The following is a 19,197-nucleotide window of genomic DNA, read 5'->3' as shown; positions in this document are numbered from 1 at the left end:
CTTTAAGAAAATTAATAGAAATGCAAACTGAATATCTGTATTTATATACATTTTTGTTATATTTTAATAACATCAACTATATTGGATTCAAACAAAAATAAAGATTCCCTAGGCCTTGATTGATGATGTGCGATCAGACATAATGTCTGTTTGTTCTAAATGAACCACTTGCACCTACAGAAATAATTATTTCAATATAATTTACATGTAAATTTAGTTTCTTCTGAAGCATCAGAATGGCAAATTAGGCCCTGCAGACTCCTATTTGCAATTAAACTATTAATGCTTCTGATAAAACTTCAGATCAATTTTTGTTGACCTTTCCATGTTGTAACACTACAAATTAAGTCTTCCTGAACAAAATCTATTTAGTTTGTTAGATTTTTATTTTCATTACCTAGATTAGTAATAAGAGATCAGCTTGGCACTGTTAATTTAGAATACACGAAGTTCTAAATTAGTTAGAAAATGCATTTATATAGAATTCTGGCTTGTCTATGCCTGCATTTTACAACCAATTTTAAGAAAAAATGTTTTAGCATGTTACTGTATTTAAATCTGACAATTGAAATAAATATTTAATTGAACATGATCAATTTGGGGTGAACCTGAAAAATCACAAAAATATGGTAGGTCCATGGCTTATTTTATAATATTATATGTGCAGTAAAGAAATAATTACTAGAAGTCACAGTACTAGATTGATAGTCATTGCTAAAATGTCTTCTCTGATATTCCAAATATTAGTTAACAAAAAAAGTGTTTGCCACTTCGACTCTATTAAAAAAAGTTAGATTTTTTGGGGGTTGTGAATGCTCCTTTTAATTTATTCTTAAGGCTTTTAGATGTTGTTTGTTTCTATGGTGAAACAAATGGATATGTCGCAGACATAAAAACTTTCTTTCTCTTTGTTAGCTGGCAGGTGGCACTATAGAGAGAGAGTGTCATGCTGAGTAGTGAGTTCTGAGTGAAGACACCTCTCGATTCCTGCTATGCTAGACACAGTAGTGGGCCCCAGTCCCTGGTGGTAGACAGAATAGGAGTTGGTTTCTCCTCCCTCTTCAGCCTCCCCCAACACACATTTAAGTTAGAAGGGAAGGAGAGAGAATTCCATATTTGTTATTTTTTGAGCATTTTGTTGTTGAGTTGCATCATAATGGCCCTGTAGATCTTTGTGTGCAGTTAATCCAACACAAATAGTTGTGTGCTAATGGGAACCAGACCTGGAGTTCCTACTGTTGGAGACAGACAGGTTCAAGACATGCAGCCTCTGATTCTGTGTGGTAGGCCAAGAACAGTGTTATCCCAGATCAGTTTAAAAACTGGTTCAAGCTCACCCATTTTAAATTTGCTTTGGACAGCCAGTGTTGACAGGGCCCAAATCACATGTGAAAGCAGTTTAGAAATTTTGTTCTAGACTAACAACTGTATCTTGTATATGATAGTTCAGGAAAAGTCTAATTGAAAATCAACATTTTGTATTTAAAATTATATTAGTACATTTTAATCTGGTTATATTGTAAATTTTGCAAGTTCTATGTTTTAATTTGGTCCTTACAAAAGTATATTGTGTACACTTTGAACCCATATTGCATTTCACAAATTTGATTCCATACTATGATACATTATGTGAATAAAAATACCGTATAATGATAATCTCTGACCCCCAGGAGGTTCGTTATGATTAGTGTGTTTTATATGACTCCATGGTACTTATTCATACCCAAACTAGTCTTCATATTGCCTGCTTAGGCAAACATTTTCAGCTGCAAGTTCCAAAAAGGACTAATACCTGTAATTGTATTCCTGTACCTCTTGAACTATTTAGGGTTTTACTTTTCTTCATCCAAACTAATGGAACCACTAATGTGGCCACATCACATTGTTCCAGATACATATTACTCATTATTAAGCAATGTCATTTTTCTGAGTTAGAGGGTTTATCTAGAGTTACCAAACCTGAATGACTCAATCCCACATAAAGTTCTTACAAGATTTTATATACATGGTTTTGCAGCCTGATCCACTTTGGTGAGGCACTGAATGTGCTGTCTGCACAGATTTGCCTCCTGTTTGAAGATTGCTTTCACATCTCAGTTCTTTCATACAAGATGGGAAAGACACATGCAGAGCTACTTCCTGGGTGTTACACACACTGGGGTACAACACTAGTGCTTAACTAGTGCTTTCTGGGTTTGGTTTCTCTGGTTTCTGGTATTTCAGTTCAAACTTGTTTAACAATTAAATCTTTTCATTTTGAGTATGTATTTTTATTGAAGGTAATCAGTCGAGGAGAAGCTCACTTAGAACTTAATGCTTTTAGAAGGAAGCACGACTGTGCCTTGGTGATATCTGGGGACTCTCTAGAGGTAAGACTTGGGCTTCTGTCAAAAGTAATTTACTTGCACTATTGTATATGAAAAGGAAAGGGTGTTCATATCCTCATTTATTTAAAAAAAGGTTTTCAAAATTCCCCCTGTGCTTTAAAGCATCTCAGGGTTGCCGGTGCCATAAATCAAGAACACCTTTACTAGACAGCCCAATTGTATTAGTTCTTTGATGGTTGTTTAAGACAGATTTAGATTAATGAAAGGTGTATGCAATATGATTTGGTACTGTGAATATTTGAAATTTTGTCTCTTCTATTGGAACCAATGAAACAGCTATAAGAGTGCTAGTTTACAGTAAAAAGCCAAGGTCCAGAGAATGCGAGTAAAATTGTTTTGTTGATGTCACTCAAGCAAAACTCTATAGCAGAAAGAGGGATTTCCTTTTCCATAAAGTGTTTTCTATTCGTGAAATGAGCCTGTACTATGGTGCCTCTCATGATTAAGAACAGAACGTCAAATAGGATAAAATATGTTCTTTTCCATAGGTTTGTCTGAAGTACTATGAGCATGAATTTGTAGAGCTGGCATGTCAGTGCCCTGCTGTAGTTTGTTGCCGATGTTCACCCACCCAGAAAGCTCATATTGTGAAACTGTTACAACACCACACTGGAAAACGCACTTGTGCAATAGGTGAGTGCCAGAGCTAGTTTCATTCATAGTAACAAGAATTTGATAAATTTGGTGAGTAGGTGGCAACAGTGAACCCAAATGGTTATAGGTCAACATTTCAAGGCATTTCACTTCCAAATAATACAACTTCTTTACAGTAAAAGATGATCCATTGAGAAAAGGTTTTTTTAAATGTATAAGCAAAAATATCTTGATCATTGAAGTTGCATTTGTTTTAACCTATACACGATTTCCAAGAATTTAATAATACACACTACATAACTAGGAAGGAGATCTAAAGAGAGGAAAAAAGTATAAATAACTGCATAGTGCCATGGTATTTCCAGGTGATGGAGGAAATGATGTCAGCATGATCCAAGCAGCAGACTGTGGAATTGGAATCGAAGGCAAGGTAACCTTATCTAATTTAATGTAAATTATCCTACATGTCATTTCAACAATATTGTACTAGCAGCTTTCTTTTTAAATTGTAATTAATTATGCAGCAGCCTTATAGTGAAGACATTGGTACAGTTCACGCTTTTCAGTACAATGTAAATAGTGTTTAGGTATTTTTTAAAAGTCATAAAATCTGTGTATTAATATTTTCTCAGCTTTAGTCTTTTTTCTTACCTTGTGTATAGAAACAATCAAGAAAAACACAATCCCTGTAGTTTATTTTGTATAAAATACATATGTTGCACTGAAAGAGACAGGCTTGGGTGATAGTACTTATTTGTAGCAGTCATCACAGACTGTTCAGTATACTCAATATACAGCAGTTTGCATTTTACATTGAATACATTGCAATGTTGATAAAACTCTGTTATTAAGGGTATGATTCTGTCACGGATTCAGTGACTTTCCGGGACCTCCACAACTTCCGCAGTGGCAGGGCTTGAGCAGCTGTCAGCATCAGAGCAGCGGCCACAGGGCTGAAGCAGCCAGGGGTGGGAGGGTTAGGTCAGCCCTTGCTGCAGGAGCAGCGGCCACTCCCGGGGCCACCAGAGTCGCAGATGACAGCCAGCTCTGCAACCTGTCCTTGACTTGTACTAAAAATACCGACGACAGAATCTTAATCTTATCTATTATGAAACAGGAGTGAATTTTGCGGTTACAAATTGTTGCTTATTAGAATTTTGAAATCTGAACATTTTGTTTATTATTAATCTCTTAAGACACTATGCTTTCCAATATCCTTTTCTGCATATAATGTAACGTTTTTAAAATGTTGTATTTTGTTTTTGCTTTAGGAGGGAAAACAAGCTTCCCTGGCAGCTGACTTTTCTATCACACAATTTAAACACATAGGCAGGCTGCTGATGGTTCATGGTCGAAACAGTTACAAAAGATCAGCAGCACTTGGTCAATTTGTCATGCACAGGGGCCTTATTATTTCAACTATGCAGGTATTTTAACTTTTATGTTTCTATAATGCCCACAAAATGTCATTACGCTTAAAAATATTTATTGTGAAAGTTTTAAAATTAATAATTTAATTTGATTTATTGTAGTGCATTGCACTGCATGGAGAGGGATAGTAAAAAAAAAAGAAAGGTAATTGACTAATACATAGTTTTAAAATGTGTGTTCTTTTTTTCAAGGCTGTATTTTCTTCAGTCTTCTATTTTGCTTCTATCCCTTTGTACCAGGGATTCCTAATGGTAGGGTAAGTTAAAATCAATAGTTACAATACCAGGTAACATTTATTTCAGAATAATTTTATTTTTTTAAAGAAAATATTGGTTTCTGTCCCATTCCTCATGCATTTGTGGTTGATGAACTAACAGGTGCTGGTATGAGCAAAACAGCATCCATGTAGCAGAGGTTCACAAAGCAACCCAACCTCCTTTACCAATCCTCAGTGCTGAACCTCTCAAAAGCAGCACAAGATACCAAGCATCCCATTGGCAGGGCCTTGTAGAAATAAAGCTAATCCTCTAAGGAAAAAATCCCAAATACTGAGGTGTATGGGTAAAAGGCAAAAAGCTAAGTTGATGTTGCATTTCAACATCAAAGCCCGTGGTCCAAATGCCTGCATTATGGCAACTGCAATGGCAAATGAACTGAGCATATCCTGCTTAGTGAGGCAGTTCAATTTTAACTCAACATAACATATTTTATTCATGAGTATGGACCTTTATCCATTATCCGTTCCCAGTTCCACCCCTTTTCCACCCTAAAATGTCTTTCCTTTCTGAGGCTAGAATGTATGTACTCTAGTCTGCTACACACGTTTGAAATAGCCATGGTTGCAAGCATAGGTGGGGTGAAAACACTGTGCCTTGTTAACAGACCAGCATCATTGTCTTATAATGTTTTTTACTTATGGAGCATCTGAAGACTTCAAAACTCTTTACAAGTATTAAGGAATTTTGGCCCTGGCTTTGAATCTGCATAACAATCAAGAAGCCATTATCCTTATGAGACTGTAGTTTGGAGTGGAAGAGATCATGTGCTCAAGTCACAGCTCAGAGTCAGGCATGACTGGATCCTGTGCAGTTGTAAGGCAGGACTCCTCAAAGTGTTGCCGAAACAAGTCCTTTTAAGTTGCATATGACATCATGATGATGCGTGCATATTTAATTACTAATCTAGGTGTTTCTCAAACAGTGCTCTCATAAATTAGAAAACTCTCTCTCCATTTGTCTGTTGACATCAGTGGCACCTAGAGGTCCCAATCAAGTCAGGGACCTAGGCACTGCACAGGCATATAGTAAAAGTCCTCGAAGAATTTACAAATCCTCTAGAAAACCATATAAAAAAAATGATTTGTGGTTCAAGGTCCACTGGTCCTAAGACAGCATGTGTTTATCAAAAATCCAACCTACTGGTTGGGCTGATGAGATCCTTTGCATCATCTTGTCAGGGACATGACAACACTTATTTCCAAATTCCATATTTCCATGTTTGTTTTCATATTGCATTTACATTACAAAGATGCTAAGAATAATAGATGCAACAGTGGATTCGTTGTCTTGTCTTTCTCCTTTTAAAGACCTGGTTACAAAAGTGGATTATTGAGGTTGGTGACTGGAAATAAGTTAGGTGGTTGGTTTGTATACATTTTTGTTAATGTAGTCATGTTCTACCATTTTACACAATTGGCAGCTCTCAGAAGAAGCCCAGGACCATGTAAATTAGAATTGTTAAACTTATATGGGTAAGTTGCCCAGAGCTGACCAGTACAACATTCACTCAACCAGATTTACTCAAACTTGAAAAATCACACTAAAAGGATTATTTGATGTTAATAGGTTGCTTATAAAGTGTACAACTGAATGATTTTTACATAGAGGCTATTTATATGCTTTTTCTAAGGTATGCAACCATATACACTATGTTTCCAGTCTTCTCTTTAGTGTTGGATCAGGATGTGAAGCCAGAAATGGCATTGCTATATCCAGAACTTTATAAGGACCTCACCAAGGTATGAATATACAAAGTGTTGATATAAATTATATTCGTTTTGACTCTAGTATGCCCAAAAATCTTTGCAGGTTATTATACTCACCCAATGGAGATGTTCCAGGTAGGACAAACTCATAACTAGGCCATCTGATTTCCAGGTGTTCTTTGTTGTTGTTATTAATTAGGTGAAATAATATAATACAATATAATTTATGGGAGGTTTTCTAAGTTTAAAATTATGTTTTAATTTTAGAAATACAATTTTAAGGAGAAGTTAGGCTTTTTTGATCATTTTAGGTAGAACTGGATAATCTAATTGGTATAGCAAACAGCCCAGGCATTTTTAAAGATCTATGGTGGTCTCTTTTTTCAGTATTCACTCCATTAACAGATTTTTTTATTCATAACCCAACTTCTGTTTGTGTATAGTTTTCATACCCTGCTTTATTTAGTGTGCAATTGTGCATCATAATTATTCTCAACTGTTCTGGTAAACAAGATCCATTCCAAATATCTCAGGCACAAAAGAGCTCTTAAAACCAAATGATTTGAAAAAACACTTATCGAATGTACTGAACTAGCTGTACTCTCAGTGGTTTCATCTGGTGATAAGCCATACTGCTTTGTTACACAAAACTTTAGCATAATATTTAAAAAGAGTAAAACTGGTTGCTGAAATAAGATCCTGCTAAGTTTGCTCTTTGAGCTGTTGTACAGGCCATCCATGTTTAGAAATCGTTTCAGGACTTCTATTCCTTAGGCCAAAGGAGATCATCGTGGCAGCTCCCAAAGAATCATCATCTCCTTGCAGTTCAAACACTACCCGGATCAATCTCTAGCTGGGTCCTTAAGATGGTGTGACTGAATAGTCAGTTTGTCCATCACTGGCAATCTTGCTGTGCCTACAAACCTTTGGCAACCATGTGATGGCTGGCCACGTAGCAGCATTCATTGGCACAAACTCTTGGATGTGTATTTCGTGCTGGCTATGAAATCATTTGGATAATTGTGTTCAGTGCACTCTTGCACATACTCTAACTGTTTTGTCTGTTTGCCTCATTTGGTATCAGTATTCTAGGCAACTTACAGGGATAAGGAGTACACTTTTTACTATCTGTCCTAAGCTGTATCAGGCCAGGATAATGTTTTTAGTCTCAGTCTAGCTCAACAGAATGGGTTAACCATCACTGTCTGTGGCCATGCTATTTTGAAATCCATTTCTTTGCTGAGTGCAGATTCACATCTGTGTGGGTGTGATCAGCTCTTTCATGGGCAGAAACAGATGTTTTCTTATGCCTGCTTATATTTTCAGTGCTTGCACTTTCTTCAAAGCCCTAACGAGTTTCATAAATCCATTCATAGGATACATGAAACATGTGCATATACACATGCAAACAAAATTATGTGTTCTTTGATTTATACATGTGTAAGCCAATTAATTTTGATTGGGACCATGATTTGTTTACTGCCACAGGAAGACAAAAATTATTGGGTAAGGACGTAATCTATAGAAACTTTTAAAGTAGTAAGCGCTCAGAGTTTTAATGAGTAAAAATGGACACTGTGTCTTAGCAAATGGCTATTTGACATTTAAAGGAATATGCAGTGTTGTAGCCTGTCAGTGCCAGAATATTAGAGATAAAGTGCGTGAGGTAATATCTTTCATTGATTGGACCAACTTCTATTGGTGGGAGAGACAAGCTTTCGAGCAACACAGAGCTCCTCTTCAGGACTGGGAAAGGTTCTCAGACCTGAAGAAGAGCAGTCTGAGTTGCTGGAAAGCTTGTCTCTCCCACCAACAGAAGTTGGTCCAATAAAAGATACTACTTCACCCATGTTGTCTATTTAAAGGGATGGTTAGCGTATACTAGACTAGATTAACTATGGTCTTGTTTGGTATCTTTGAGATTTAGGATTGCAGTTCCCCCATGCATATGTCAGAATTTACAAATATAAATCCTCCCCAAAAAAATTTAAAAGCAAACCAAGTAACAATTTTAGTATAACTATAGGCTTTCTAAAAGAACCAATAACAGTTACATGTAAAATGCAGGTTTGCTATTTGTATTCTACAATAGTTTCCTGAGTTTTGGCCAAAATTATGAGTTTTCCACACAAATTTGAAACTAATCCTGGAGATTCATATCCAACAAAAACTTTGCAGCCATGTCCCATGTAAAATTTTCTCTGTGTAGTTGTAAAATTGACATTTGCCTTTGAAAGAGTAACTCTGATGAACATCTAGCTAGTCTGAAAATCTACAAATCAAGTAGATTTTTCTACTGTACTTAAAACTAACCTGACGTACTTGTTTCCTCTAGGGAAGATCTTTGTCGTTTAAAACCTTCCTCATCTGGGTTTTAATCAGTATATACCAAGGTAGGAGAGAACCCTAATTTTACTGGACTAAAGATTTTTTGTCTACTATTAACAATATTGTTTTTCAGCTCCAGGTTAAATTCCCAAAGCTTAAAATTTCATCCACAGTTATATATATTGCTTTCTGTTTATCTCGTAAATCGATATTCTAGCAGTGTGCCAGACCTATTCAGGACACTGTGTGGATTGGTATTTTTATTGATGTATGTTGCCTAAAAACTGACCTTTTTTTAATTAAATGCTAATCCAAAAAATTTTTAACAAGTGCTTATCATATTGCATACGCTCCACAGTAGTTTTCTTTCATTGAATGACAGAAGTACTGTTTAAGAAATCTGAATTATGTAATCAGTGAAGAGTAATGAACCTCATTTTGTCTACTGCTACAAATAAATGAGAGATTGTTGAAAATGTAATTAATGGTTGATCAAGTACATTACACTGAAATGTATTTAATGTTCTAATAGTCCTATTTTAATTTTTGACCATCTTATTTTTATTCTTTTGTTTTACACACACAATGTAAAATAAGTTAGTGGTGTTCTGATATAAGAAATTACTGGAGAAAGTTTTCATGATAACTGATACATTTTCAACATGCATTTGTAAAGATGAATGACCCAAAATATAGTTACAGATTGACTGTGTAACATGTGTTCCTTTTCTAGGTGGCATTCTGATGTATGGAGCCCTTCTCCTTTTTGAATCTGAGTTTGTACATGTTGTTGCAATTTCTTTTACTGCCCTAATCTTCACTGAACTCTTGATGGTTGCACTGACCATACGAACGTGGCACTGGTTAATGGTGGTGGCTGAATTCTTCAGTCTTGGCTGCTATGTGGCCTCTCTTGCATTTCTAAATGAATATTTTGGTGAGTAGCTGTAGAAAATCTTTGCCTGCAAAAGTACACTTTCTAACATACAATTCTTTGTAATCTTTTTCTCATGGTAATTGCATGTTACTCATGCAGATCTGAGTAATATTATACTTTGTGAAACAGCTTCATCCAGTAGAATATGACTTCAACGTGTATGTAAAGACACTTTTCATGACGAACTCTAAAATGCTCTATCATTTATTTCTCTTTAGGATTTGTAACAGATTTTTATATAGTTTATGTGGAAAAAATTGTATTCAAGACACAAGCTTTTTATGCAATGTGCTTCGTTTCAGTGACAAAAATTCAAACTGCTTTTCATCTTGAATCAGCTTTGAGTAGTTATTAGATATACAGTACTGAAATTGGGTGTAATTTAATGAAAAAACATTCTAAAGAACCAGCTTTCAAAACTTTTAGGGTAGGTCTACACTGCAATAAAAGACCGATGGCTAGTCTGGGTCAGCTGATCCGGGCTCATGGGGCTTGGGCTGCAAGGATATAAAATCACAGAGTAGAGTTTTGGGTTTGGGCTAGAGCCCAGACCCAGACCCAAATGTCTACACTACAATTTTAGAGCCTCGCAGCCTGAGCCAGCTGATCTGAGCTCTAAGGCTTGATCCCATGGGTTTTTTATTGCAGTATGGACATACCCTTAGTGCAGGTCTACACTTAAAAAGCTGCAGCGGTGCAGCTGCACCACTGGAGCACTTTAGTAAAGACACTACTACACCAACAGGAGAGTTCCCATTGACGTAGTTAATCGTTGGTTGCTATGTCGATGGGAGAAGTCCTTCCATCAACATAGTGCTGTTTATACTGGGGGTTAGGTCAGTATAACTACATCGCTCGAGGGGGGTGGATTTTTCACACCCCAGAGCGACATGGTTATACCGATGTATGTTTGTAGTGTAGACCTGGCCTTACAGCATATCTACACTACAAAATTAAGTCTACCTAACTATGTCGGCATATAGCCGCCACAGTAATTGCATCGCTTGTGTATGTCAACACTTTGCTCCTTGTGTTGGCGGCGTACGTCCTCACCTGTCAGTGTGGAGCATTGTGGGATGGCTTCTGAAAGCCAGCAACAGTCTGAAAGGTTACAACAGCAATGTAAGCAATACAGTGTGTGCACTGACACTGTGTCAACCTAACTATATCAACGCTGACTCTGCCTCTGGTGGAGGTGGAATTATTAAGTTGGTGTAGTGGGCGAGTTACATTAGAAGGAGCTAAATTTTAGTGTAGACACTTATAGCTAGGTTGTCGTAAGCTGCCTTGCTTTCACCTAACTCTGTCGTTTAGACCAAGTCTTAGGGTACGTCTATACTTACCTCCGGGTCCGGCGGTAAGCAATCGATCTTCTGGGATCAATCCCGGAAGTGCTCACCGTCGACGCCGGTACTCCTGCTCGGCGAGAGGAGTACGCGGAGTCGACGGGGGAGCCTGCCTGCCGCGTGTGGACCTGCGGTAAGTTCGAACTGAGATAGTTCGACTTCAGCTACGTGAATAACGTAGCTGAAGTTGCGTATCTTAGTTTGAAGTGAGGGGTTAGTGTGGAAGATAGAAGGCACCACCAGATCGTCTAGTCTGACCTCATGTATGTTACAGGCCCCCACACCACCCAGCCCACCCCCCATTTCCCCCGCCCAAGCTCCAGAATTAGGCCAAAGTAATACAGTTCTCAGAAAACTATTGTGCGCCACAGGCAGACGACAGGAGGGACCCAGGTACATCAATGTCTCAGGCCTCTGCAGGGCAGTGGAGTGTTTTAGTGAGAGAAACCATGATGACATATGAATGTTTTACTCCCATAATATAAAAAGATTTCCAGAAATATAAATGAAATGTTATTAATGTGTTCATTTTAAATCTCTAGATAGTAGATAAAATACATTTTAATGTTATGTAAGTAATATTAAAGTCTATTTGATAAGGTGGCAAAAACAGTCCAAAAAGACATTCCCACTTTAAATAATCATTTTTCATATATTGAATAAAAATATTTGAGTAGGGAAATGTCCAGAAAAATATTACTACTGGCCAAAGCCTGGTACAGTGAAGGCCGGCAGTATTCAGTGTTCTCCATACATCTTCTCCCTGTGCAATTTAGCTACGACCTACAATGGACTTCTCTTAATTTCAATATGTTGTAATGGGCATTGCTGTTGCCTGGATTACAGCAACACCTAATATGTTAGGCACTTTCCAAACCTGAGAGTCCCTCCCCTAAAGCCTTTGCAATCAAATACCCACTAATGACTAAAACAGTATAAATTATATCATTTGAGACCTAAACCAGATATGAAGGTCAGACTAGTATAATAAGGAGACATTCTGACCATGTGTGTGGCAGGTTGTCAGGTTCTGGGACTTTGCATAGAGCTGAATGCTTTATTCTGTTGGTTCCTGGAAGACACCAGTCCAAGTGAGTCTCATTAGATCCGATCGAAGAGCATAAAAGAATTTGTGTATCACTAAATTAGAAGGAATTACAGTGTGAAACAGGAGACTTTGTAAGAAAATCCTTAATTGCCAATTTCAAAGGAAAGTCAGGCCAAGATTTATTTTTCTTAAATTAAATTACAATATACCATACCCTTGTCTCATGGTCCCTTGTCCATCTAGTACTCCTGAGAGAATTTTGTGCCAAAAAATTTTTTCTGCGCACAATATTTTAAAATTCTGCATATTTTACTTGTCAGTAAATAAATGTGGAGGCTCCAGCATGGCAGTGGGGAGCACAGGCCACTGGCTGCACAGAGGTGGGAGATCATGCAGCAGCCTTCCTCCCCCCACCACACAGACTCAGCAGTGAGGCTGCACCTGACCCCTGACACAGCGCCAGGGCCAGGCCTGCCCTAGAAACACCCTGGGGCCCTGCCCCTCCATACCAGGCACACCAAGATAGCAAGCAAGAGGGACAGAGTCTCGCGCACACGCCCAGCCCTGACCCCCGATCCAGGTGTGGGGTAAGCAGGCTCATCCTGGCAGGATCCAAGTGTGGAGGCGCTTAGTGTGAGGGGATCCAGGTATGGGGTCAGAGGATTCTGTATGAGGCAGTCTGGATGTGGGCGGCTTGGTGGGGGCTCCAGGGGGATCTGGATGCACAGAAGCTCCTTGGGGGTTCTGGGTGCAGAGGGGAGGGGTCTGAATGCAGGGTGGGTGAGGCTCGGCACGGGGGTCTGGGTGGAGAGGGCTCCAGATGCAGGGGAGGGTCTGGGTACAGGGAAGCTTCGGATGCAGGGGGTGAGGCTCAGCAGGTGGGATTTTGGGGGATTCTCAGTGCAGGAGAGTGAAGCTCAATGGGGATGGTCTGGGTATGGGCCGGTCCAGATGCACGGGGGTTGGACTGATGGGGTGCAGCTCCCCATACAGTGACCCCTTCCTCCGCGGCTGAGGAGAGATGGGGATGGGAAGCATGGGAATGCAGAGCTTCCTGCACCTAGAGAAGGTTTCTGAGGGTGTATCCTCCCCAGACCCAGCCATTCCTTGCAGGGGAAGAGCAAGTCCCTTACTCCCCAGCCCAGCTGGGACTAGCAGGTGAGCCTAGCGCAGGGTAGGAGCCGCCATCTGTGGCGTCCCCAGCCCCTGCCACCTCTCCTCTGCAGTGATTTACCTCTCTGCCAGCTGCTCCAGGCACCCAAAATGACATGCCTGCACTGCTGGGCACGTGACCGCTCTTGTGGCTTCTCTTTGGTTCCTTGTCAGAATGTCATTTTTCTGTGGGGAAGCAAAGAAATCTGCGGGGGACAGGAATTCACGGAGTAATCTAGGAAAATGCCCAGTAGATTCCTCCTGCTATATAAGGCATACTTTGATGTGAAAATGCACACTCATTATTGAAGTACTGTTTTCTAAAATACAACTGTGTGTCAGGTGGGCTCAGTTTACAGGACAAAGAGGGCTAGAGGGTGGGCAAAGTTGAATTGCAAATCCTGAAAACCTCACCTAGGATCCTAGAGTCTGTCTTTTCCTTCTTACTATGATTTAAAACAAAAAAGATTGTGCAGTTTACATTATTCCCTCAAAAGCAACAGAGGGTCCTGTGGCACCTTTGAGTCTAACAGAAGTACTGGGAGCATAAGCTTTCGTGGGTAAGAACCTCACTTCTTCAGATGCAGGGGACACCTGTATAATTCGGTTAGCCTTCAGTGTGATTTCACAGGTGTAATGGACAGGAATTTAGAATAGAACCCTGCGCCTTCTCTCTTAACTACATTGGCTCTGAAGTGCTAACAGGAGTAAATGTCACTAAAAACTTACTTTCGTCATAAGTCAGCCAATATCTGTCTATCCTAAGGTTTTTTGTAGCTAAAACTGAATACGCACAGGAAACAGATCTATTTAGTAAGAAGCTGCCATTTTTTACTTTTCAAAGTAAAATCTTACTTTAAGTATTAACTAGTTGATTCTGGGTCTTATAAAACTATGTTCTTTCTGTCTCTCAAATCCCCATACATTAGCCTCTAGATATTGTGCAAATATTGTAGCAATGATACTTTCTACCAATATCCTTTGAAAAAGCTCCACCTCCTGCTTTTGGGTACTCCTGTTACTTCCTAGATGTCAGGAGAGGTGAATTTTAATTATGCCACCATGAACCTATTGAATTTGATATTTCTACTCTGCATCCTTCTGGATCTTCCCTTGCTGGGTTTTCTCTTTGTGGACAGAGGCTTTAAATGGGAGGTAAGTGGGTTGGCTACTGAAGTTCCACAGAAGGACTGCACATGGCAAGGGGCCGGTGAGAACAGACACACATCTGGAACTTTTGGTCAAATGGCCATAGCTTTATTCAACTCCAGGAAAGCATTTATTTCTGTCACAGTTCAGGGCAACTGCACCTGTATTCCCCTTCTATGATCCCTTGAGGGCACCTACGTTAGGCTCCTGTCTCCTCAGCTATCACCTCTCTTGGCTGGAGACCCATGTGTCTTTCTCTCCTGACCAGGATTTTTCCAGGCTGCACAATTCCCTGCCTATACTCAGTCAGAAAATGAAGTTTTTGGATAACACATTCAGATAAGCCATGTCCCCCTCTATTTTTATATGAATAAGAACTTTTAACTAAATTAATAAAGGGTTTTTTAATATATTTCTTTTGAATGAGCATGTTTAACTCCTAAAAGTAATAAAAATCACACATTTGGTGACATACAAACATTAGAAAGATAAAAACTAAAAATATTTGACCCTTTCCTGCCGTTCTAACTTAGGCAAGTTACTCATTAATGATGAGTGTAGAATTGGGCTCATTATGCACATCTCTATGACATACAGTATACAGACTTATAGTGTATTTAGACAGACTTGAAACTAAATCCTGTATATTTTGCAAGGGACATAGTTTGACTAATAATAAGTATACTTACCAGAGCATTAACATTTCTCATGCTGTATCTTTCTAAAGTGAATTTGAACTCAGTTTTAAACTTGTAAGCTTCATTTGACTGTTGATGTAATAACTTATACTTTTGAGTCTCTTCAGGTGATATAACTTGGAGGGAACTGTCTGGCTACTTGTATTTTTAAAACATGCTTAATTTTAAAATATATTAAACTTTTCAAAATGCCATATAGTTTCAACTATATTGCATAGCATGAAATTATTCAGATTATTCTGATTAACACCACTTATATCTTTCTGATTTCTCTTACCTATTTCATTTTGTATAGCTAATCTTTTCTAATTTCCTTGTTTTTCTATAAATCTGTCCCTTTCTTATTTCCTTTCTTTGTAACAGGTATAGGCAGAGTGTCTTTTGGAGCTTTCTTAGGTAGGTAGAGTTACAATTTCCTCAAAGATAAAAAATACAGTAGAGAAACAAAGCCAAACTCACTTAAAAAAGACATTGCTGTTTCTAGTTTTCATGGGTGAATAAACTGGCTTCTTTTATAAGACCATTATAAATTATAGGTAAGCTAACAATGTGTTTTTCAAGATATCTGGCTTTGTGGCCTTTGCATATGATTAGAATATAATCTGAATTTTACAAATATGACTAGGATTTCTCTAACAGTTTCAAAATGTCACAAAAGACTAGAAGTGAGATGTCTAGCATTGCTGAATTAATAGGAATAATGTAAACCCTATCTCTTCCAATAATTGAGGCACAAGGGTAAGGGACCAAAGTAATTTAATTCTCCTGACTTGATCTTCATTTCTACAACCAACATCTCTGTTGATGACGCACAGAAAATATGCCTCAACTTGCTGCTATTTATACAAATGGTGATGTCATTACATGTTTTCTCCTGTGAATATTCTTTCTATTTTTTGGCTAATTTTCACATCTGTGGTATAAGGAATGTTGGGTCTAACTGTCTAGTTCACAGAACATGAATCGAAAAATGGAAGGTGGGGTGCAAAATATGTTTTAATATTAAAATATCTGAATGTGAATTTGAATTCTATCTTGGGGAAGACATTGTAAGAACAAGAGAAACCACGTGAAAATGAAAAAATGATTCTAACCCTTAAATGGATTCGTGAGTTTGATTTATTTTCCTAGTGAGAATTTGTTCTAAACCCAAGCAAAACTGACGGAAATGTCAAGTAGGGATCAATAGCAAACTTTTCTGTACCAGAGAAGCAAGTCATGCAAGAGTCTACCACTTCATACTTTGTAAATAGTCCGATCCTTAGGTGAAAGCTTCACCCTCCCTCCAGCCACTTTACTCTGAGTAAAAGGACAGAGCGGCATAAAGGGGCCCTAAAACCCCTATATATGGCCCGAATTGATTAGATAGCATTAACAAATAATAAAGATAAAGGGGAACACTTAAAACTTACAAGTGTATTTCTGATTTAGTCAGTGTTAATTATAGCACGGTCTTGGATAATAGCATATGAAAACAATGTATAACTATTTAATGTCTTTTCACATTAGTGGAAGTCCAAGCATCTACACTACCACCTCTTATAACTTATTTTCTCTTTTTTATTTCTACAGATGTTGCCTTTATCACGACTGTGACCTTCCTGTGGAAAGTGTCAGCTATCACTGTTGTAAGCTGTCTTCCACTTTACATTCTCAAGTACTTGAAGCGTAAATTTTCTCCTCCGAGTTACTCCAAGCTTACCTCGTAAAAGTGACAGTTTTTTCACCCATGCCACTCTGAGAATTACTTAAGGTCACAAACTGTGCTTCAAGTGACAACATATTTGGGTTGGGCTAAAGAAAGAAAAACTAAAACAAAATTGAGTAAACAGCACAAAAAGGAGGTGGGAACATCTGAGGTAACATAGAGAACTACACTTTGCTGATAATATCCTCAAAAGTAAAATAAACTTCATTTTCTTCACATTGATTTTTTTACTTTTTTTCAATTGCTACAAGTAGAAAATAAACTGAATTTACCTTTGAGTTGACAATGCTTCTGAATGATTTGATTGCTACTGTAAAGGATGTTTTTCCTACTGCACTGTTCTCCTGCAAGTTGAACTAAAAGCTTATTTAATAGTAAATAATTTCCTAAAAGATTCAAATTATTTCCTTGTTGCTTTTCTATAGGAATACTCATTCCCATTTACATACAGTATAAAAAAACCTAGATAATGTAAATGCCATTGTCCGTATTTGCTGCTATATATTACTCATCCTCAGACATTGATAATATGCACTATTTGAATGATGTACAGATGTCTGCATAGCACAGTATTACTTTAGGAGCTGTTGTCCTCTTTTCTGTACTCTCCATTGCTAGCATCAGTAAATATTAACAGATATGTGAATTCCGTTACATTGACAGCTGTTCTTTAAATGCACATGGAAGCCAAGTTGCACAAAATCTGTAAAAAAAAAAAAAATTCTGTACATAATTCCATTGCACCTACTGATTCGTACAGAACATCAGACATTGCTGTTCAGTAAACATAAAAGTCTAGTATATACTGGACATATACTATCCAGTTTGTATATGTAAAATTGCAAATAGATTGTGTCAAGGTACATTTCTATGTATCAAAAGTCCAGTAAACATTGTATTAGCTAATATGTTTAAATTGCCTTGTAATCTGTTTACTTAAGTTACTCAGGTAAAAAGAAAGAAGATTAACAATTTAATGTTACAGTAGGAAAATCCATCATCTTCCAGCAGGCATCTTTTATGTGTTTTATGAACCAGATTGTTGGATACAAAACTTGTAAAAAACAGAGGCGCAGATTCTCAGCTGCTGTAAATTTAAATAGTCCCATCAACTTCAGCGGAGCTGTGGCACTTTACATCTGCTGAGGGTCTGCCCCAGAAAGTGATATTCTCTAAGATGATACAATCTGAGGGGTCTACATTTTATGTACTGTATTGGGATACTGCGTATATGTTGTTTTTATTTCCTGTTGTGTATAAGTTTGCTTTTTCAAGAAATGTGTAACAGATTATTTGGCGTAGTCTTTCACCGCTGAAGGAAAAATCATAGGTAATCCATGCTTCTCTGTTAATGAGATTTATTTGTACATTTTTTTAAAATACCTTATATTGATCTCATCTTATCATAGATGTTTTGTTTGACTATGTCTTTTCTACACAAATCCTTTAGTGTCTGATAATGTGCCCCTTAAGTCATAATTATTATATTGTATGAGTGAAACTTTTGAGATGATAAATAACCTAACCACTTCCAGAAAACGAGACTGTTGCAGAGCTATTTGGACTGCCCTTCACTCCATTTGGTTTGTTTTTTGATGTTTTTTTTCATAATAGCTATTATCTGCTTTTTATTTTTTAAAATTTGCATTCTTCATTATAAAAGCAATAAAGCCTAATTTCTACCAAATATTATTGATATATGTATTAAGCTTTGTAGTAGTGTTTCTTTTAAGTACATAAGCATTAGAGTCATCAAAATAGTTTACTGTGCCCTTATGAAAAATCATTTCTGTATATCTCCACAAGATGTCACTGTTTTTGTACTAGCTGAAACCTTTTCTCATTTTATGTCAAGATTGCCAAACTATTCTGTTTAGTTTAGTTTAAATGGTCATATTTAAGTTAGTTAAATATGGCCTTATTTTGTTGTTGATTTGCTTTAATTTCACCTTTCCTCCAATAAAGCATCAGATTATTTTGGACCATTGGGTGCATATAAACAATATGAATTAATCCACAAATGATTAGCAAAGAGTAGTCCGCAGTATACAACCATTGTTAAACTATACGTGATTGCTCACAATAAAAGTCATCATTAAAGTAAAATCGAATAGATAAGCAAAAGCTTATACATTGTTGACCACCTTGTTTCTCTCTGTTATATATAATATATGTGCACACAACTTCGATGTGGGGTAGAAAATTAAATAAAATCCTAAATCTAACTGGTTACATGTAAGGAATAGTATTACCTTAATGCAGCTATGTATGAGAGCTAAATTATAATTTGAATGTATTGTGTATATATTCAAAATCTTGAATGTTAAAACTGCGAGGTTAGTATGAGAGTAGCTATATATAGAGATCATACATACAGACAAATCATTTCTTGTAGATAAGTTTACTAGACTAAATGCAGACAAACTGAAATGCAT

At 37.4% G+C, this 19,197-nt stretch overlaps 1 protein-coding gene across 8 annotated transcripts in view; it reads left to right on the top strand.

Moving 5' to 3' along the window:
- The window catches only part of ATP9B (ATPase phospholipid transporting 9B (putative)), a 286,760-nt gene extending 268,311 nt beyond the window's left edge, over positions 1 to 18,449 (top strand). For 5 of the 8 annotated variants that reach the window (XM_008164435.4, XM_042860450.2, XM_065585119.1 and 2 more), the window contains 10 exons: positions 2,280 to 2,369; positions 2,876 to 3,020; positions 3,347 to 3,411; positions 4,253 to 4,408; positions 4,604 to 4,668; positions 6,321 to 6,429; positions 8,732 to 8,789; positions 9,458 to 9,661; positions 15,418 to 15,450; positions 16,627 to 18,449. In XM_008164435.4, coding sequence (XP_008162657.1) covers positions 2,280 to 2,369; positions 2,876 to 3,020; positions 3,347 to 3,411; positions 4,253 to 4,408; positions 4,604 to 4,668; positions 6,321 to 6,429; positions 8,732 to 8,789; positions 9,458 to 9,661; positions 15,418 to 15,450; positions 16,627 to 16,763 — 1,062 coding nt within the window. In that variant the 3' untranslated portion in view covers positions 16,764 to 18,449. The remainder of the gene's footprint in view (positions 1 to 2,279; positions 2,370 to 2,875; positions 3,021 to 3,346; positions 3,412 to 4,252; positions 4,409 to 4,603; positions 4,669 to 6,320; positions 6,430 to 8,731; positions 8,790 to 9,457; positions 9,662 to 15,417; positions 15,451 to 16,626) is intronic. The other 3 variants (XM_042860452.2, XM_008164437.4, XM_042860453.2) reach the window with 3 other exon arrangements.
- The last annotated feature ends 748 nt before the right edge of the window (positions 18,450 to 19,197 follow it).

Source organism: Chrysemys picta, chromosome 2 (genome assembly GCF_011386835.1).
Source record: "Chrysemys picta bellii isolate R12L10 chromosome 2, ASM1138683v2, whole genome shotgun sequence".
NCBI lineage: Eukaryota > Metazoa > Chordata > Testudines > Emydidae > Chrysemys > Chrysemys picta.
The sequence above is the reverse complement of the archived record's forward strand: the minus strand, read 5'-3'. Positions and strand labels throughout refer to the sequence as shown.